The sequence below is a fragment of the Punica granatum genome, chromosome 2 (genome assembly GCF_007655135.1).
Source record: "Punica granatum isolate Tunisia-2019 chromosome 2, ASM765513v2, whole genome shotgun sequence".
Lineage (NCBI taxonomy): Eukaryota > Viridiplantae > Streptophyta > Magnoliopsida > Myrtales > Lythraceae > Punica > Punica granatum.
In genome coordinates, this window is record NC_045128.1 from 5,411,066 (window position 1) to 5,416,075 (window position 5,010).

General features: G+C 39.6%; 1 protein-coding gene across 1 annotated transcript; it reads right to left on the reverse strand.

Moving 5' to 3' along the window:
* Positions 1-245: 245 nt before the first annotated feature.
* Positions 246-4,689, reverse strand: LOC116193466 (chromatin remodeling protein SHL-like). Its single transcript, XM_031522173.1, has 5 exons — positions 4,457-4,689; positions 4,023-4,368; positions 3,812-3,880; positions 1,359-1,494; positions 246-707 (listed from the first exon to the last, which is right to left on the reverse strand). The coding sequence occupies exons 1-5, from the start codon at positions 4,527-4,529 to the stop codon at positions 681-683; spliced, it is 651 nt and encodes a 216-aa protein (XP_031378033.1). The 5' UTR covers positions 4,530-4,689; the 3' UTR covers positions 246-680.
* Between the last annotated feature and the right edge of the window lie 321 nt (positions 4,690-5,010).

Here is a 5,010-nt window from a genome sequence, read left to right on the forward strand (position 1 = left end):
CCAATTGACTTTCAAATACTCCTCCTTTTTCATAAGTATCCTAGAACGACCCAAAAATAAAAGGTGTCATTACCAACTGTATACGAAAAGCTATCCAATCTAATGACCCTTGTCTTTGATGTAGATATTAAGGTTAGGAAATTAGTCGATTGAATTTGAGCTCCGACTCATTTCTCGCCATCTCGTATATATACAATGCTCCGTGTCTTTGATACGGAGAAGAAAGAAAAATGAGAAACAGAAACTTGAGTCAGTAAAGGGGATTTTTAGACCCACACCCCATATTGCTCTCTTATAACGTGGGAGAATTGTTCAGTATATCACACATTAAACCTAGCCTTTATGACCTGAGAAGAGCGACTACATATAAACAAGAGACAAAACTGGCATGGGATGAATCTCCGTAATTTACAGACACCGAACACCAGCAGTTACATCGACCTTCTAATACAAACAGCCCTGATCCTACAACACAAGCCAAATTAGACACAAGGGAATAAGAAAAGAGCTCTCATCAGTTCTTACACAAGCTTTTTTTACCTCTGACGCATTCTCCGGGAGAACTACAACACGAAGCGGATTCACAAGAGGCGTCTTTTGCCATTCTGTATAGAAAAGATGAGCTATTCACTCTCTCTGTTTCCTATCTTACTGGATCGTATTTACTCCTTGTACAGTTATCACCTCCTGCGTCGTTTTGTGTCCACCTGGAATATTGGCACCAAGAAACAGTCTCAACAATCACCAACATTTATAAGATTATGGGTTAACAAAGAAGAAAGCAGAGGTGTGCCGTAATAATGGCTAAAAAGTTCGCTAATGCAGGTCTATAAATTGCCAGATTGAACTTATATAAGCTCAAGCTAAATAAGTATGCAATCTCTGCAATTCTGTCTAAATCGAAAGACCAGAAACACCTGAAGATGTAACATTCTCAAATTCAGCGCTCATTTACTTCCTAGTTATTTTGGTTTTAGAACTAAATGGTTATATCATCCTAATTGATCACACCGGTTCTGATAGTTTCTATGCATGCAGACTACAAGGTCAAGAAACAACTGACAATAGGATAAGCCTTCAATAATCATGCTTCACAGCTAAAACTGATGAGTAGTTTCATCCAACAACTGACTCCATTACCAACAAAAGAACGTACTAAATCAAGACGAGAAAATCTAAACCCCTCCAGAATGCAGTAAAACATCCAAAGAATTGCATTTACCAGAAGACAACGGAAAAACAGAACGGCAGAGAGATCACGGTGTCTCCGACTCAATACCAAGGAACTTAAAGCTGACTTATACCCACAAAAAATAATATACAAGCATGAATATTAAGAAGATGTGTACTGAACAAACCTTTGCATCCGCATGTCTTGAAGGAGCATGAGAAATTTGCAGCTTTTTCTGCCCTTCAGTTGAACAATTTTCACAATAGAAGTGGTCAAGTCTCTTAGCTTCCTCTGCTGTCATTTCTATACAAGCAGGATGAAACCTGAACCAGAAAGAGTGCGATAAAGATTGCATTTATCAAACAGTAAACCAGCCAATGTATAGAAGCCTTCGGTACCAGACGCTTTCAGCAATTAAATTACGAACTTTGTCAGGAAGAATCTAGAGATAATCTACCTAGGCACAAAAGACCCTATCACTATCTAGTCCAACTTCAAGTCAATTCAGCATGCAACAACAAATCAATTAATTAGCACACGAGCTAATTGAATGCAATACAGTTAATACTCAATGCTTGTTCCCGAAATGCATAAAACCAAAAGGATAACATAATCAAAAAAGCAGGAAACAATTTAAGAATAAACACACTTGCTTCTTAAAGTTTTCTAAGACCATAAGTAGATCTGTGGTGCAAATTTGCAAAGAAGTCATGCCACATGCTCTGACAATAAGGGGGAATGTTCTAATTGATTTTACATTGATTTTACATTAATTTTACATTACTTACATTGGAGATCCTTAAGCAGATAACCAGATGCAAAGGCGAGCAACTTTTTCTTCATTCAAGGGCAAATTAAGCAAATGTATATATCATGGACTTCGACAATATTACTTGACATTTGAGATTCCAGTACTATACAACATTTATTTTGTCGCCACTTCATCGGTCATAGATTTTCCAATTATATAGATCTTGATCCTACAGGGATCAGAATTCCAGTATCTACATGCCATGTGAAAGAGATCCAAAATTTCTTCATAACTATCCATGAGAACAAAATATTTTGATAGCCAGCATGTTAAAGAAGCATCGATCTGACACACACATTGTCCATATTATAAACTTATCTTCAAGAATCATTCATACACTAAATAGATGACTAAATAATACACGCATAATCTATCTTTCCTTCAATTATATCTGACAATATTATCAGATCTTTGACTCCTAAAATAATTCCTCCAACATCCTAAATCCTCCTGTTTCTGACATGAATTGACTCACCAGCATTACCTTTTCATCATTCAGAGACACAAGTATTTTCCTTTCATAAATGTCAGGAGAAAATACAATTCCTGTAGGGGAGAGGGAGAATGGCCCAAATTGCAAAATCCAATAGGAAAGACGAAATATTCAATCCATGCATCCTTTAAATAAATCTCCATAATGGGATTGCCATAGGCCCTTATTGACATGATTGACATTAGATAGACACGTCAAAAACTGATATGCGTCTTAACTAAGTGGACTAGAATCCACACAGCAAGATAACAATAAGCTAAACACTCATAAAATGTCTCCCAAAAAGTATGAGAAGGAAAAATCAAACTCCCGTATCATAACAATGTAAATATTCGTTACACAAATTCAGCAAGTCAACCAACCTTAAGAAAAGTTTATCCGCCAAACGAAATATTCAACTCATCAAATTCAAGCATAAAAGTGATAGCAGCTGATGCAACATTATGCCGATCGCCAGCAAACAGAACAGATGACAGAACTTCTAAGTCACTCTTGTATGTAATGGGGCCATAACATATAAACTGCTTTGCCGATTGCCACCAATCATACTTATCTTGGTAAAATCAAAATGCATGTAGGAGGAGTTTTTCTTTTCCCCGGAGAAGTTATTACCATGTCATTGGGTGTACATAAGTTTTCATCATGCCACATGCAATGCCTGATAGATAGCTACATACTAGCAATTTTTATCTCTTCTCTAGAGTATTCTAAGTGCCTAAAGGTAGTTATTGGAAAAGACACATCTCTTTCTGGAAGGAGTAAATAACTTTCAGAAATATCAATTCTTGCTGACCTGCTGAGTATAACCTACAACCTCTATATGTAAGACCTTGTTACATGTTTGTCGGCCGAACCCACCAAGATTATAATTAACTAGGCATGATTGACAAGATTCTTGCAAAAATGTACATGATTACCAGGTCCTCCAGAATAGTTATCAGAAATTACACATCTTAAAATAATTTCAGAAAATGGCCTTCCAGATGCAACAGATGGAAGATGATAGAACATGCTACCACAGAACCTGCTGGTCTAAGCCTCTTCACGCTCCACTAATATGATGAAGATGTTTTATTTTTATCTTTACTTTTTGGATGAATTGAGCATGATAATTGAAAAGAACTAAAATTGCTAACTTCCAAAGATGAACCAGTATTAATTGCCAATTAGTTATGAACAAACTAAAAGATTAATAAGCAAACATATCCCCAGAAGCAACTAAAACAAGGCTGGCATGTTGAAATCCACCCATGTACTGGTAGCTCAGGCATGATGACAAAACACCATCGCGTTAGAACATCAAATGGTACGAGGATTTCAAAAGTTTCCCACTTACCAATCGCTGCAGCCCTCGCACTGGACCATCAAATCATCGGGATTGTAGGGCATCTCACACTTGCAGTACCTGCCACAGTTCAAAAGAATGGCCATTAATCAAAGCACCGGCTTCAATTGGCAATGGAACAATGGATGGAAATGAAGCTTTAGCTGCAATTAACAGAATGAGCCTAAGCCTCGAAAAAAATTGAGGACTATTCCAGACATACACGGCTACCCTGTCGGGATTGAAGGCACCGGTGGAGGAGTTATACTCGAAACGGCAGAAGAAGTCGTCGTTGCCGACGGCGTCGAGCTTGGTGTAGCTCTTGAAGGTGTGGACGGTGCACTTGCCCTCGATGGTGTCGGCGCTCTGGACGTCGTAGTGATCGGAGAGGAAGACCTCCTTGGAGCCGTGGAACTGGCGGCGGCCGCCGATGGACTCCTCGGGGCGGTAGTACCAGCGAACGTGGACCTTGACGTTGGCGCCGCGGGAGTCGGACTCGATCCGCTCGATCCTGGCCACGTAGGAGGGCTTGGAGGGGTCGGACGGCCGCATCAGGACACAATCGCCGGCTGAGAGGGCGGCAAAAAGATGAGATTTTTCCGGCAAAGGTGAGATTTTTCCGGCGAAAGTGAGGGAAAGGGGAGATTGGGGACTCACCTCTGATGGTTTTGTTGATGGGTTTGACTGAATAGGACTCGAGAGTCCGTCTGGGAGCTCTGGTTTTGGCCATGGAGGTTTTACGACGCACATACGCAGCTCAACACCACACCACACCGGACAAAAATCCTCAGAAAGTGGGGAGAGAGAGAGAGAGAGAAGGTTCAGTTCAGAGTTCCGACAGACAGAGAGGAGAGAGAAGGGGGAGGGGCGAAACAAAAAAAACAGTATTTGCTTCTTTTTTTTATTACTACGGAACTTGATGAACGTAATATATTGACATAGAAATTTTAAATATCCGGACATGTCCAATTTTATTAGGTATTAATTTTAAAATCTCTTGGTCATCAGGTCAGATGTGCACTCTATTTCATCTCTTGATGTATTTGCTATTTCATCCTTTGTCCTTTGTGAATTTGCAAAATGGACCTCTGACGCCTTCCGTTTTCACAAATTTCATCCCGTACTATTGAAGCATTGCATTTCCGTCCGTCTTCAAGTAAGAGGAGGATGATGATCTTATTTATACACCGTAGCTCGAGGCTTATACCAAA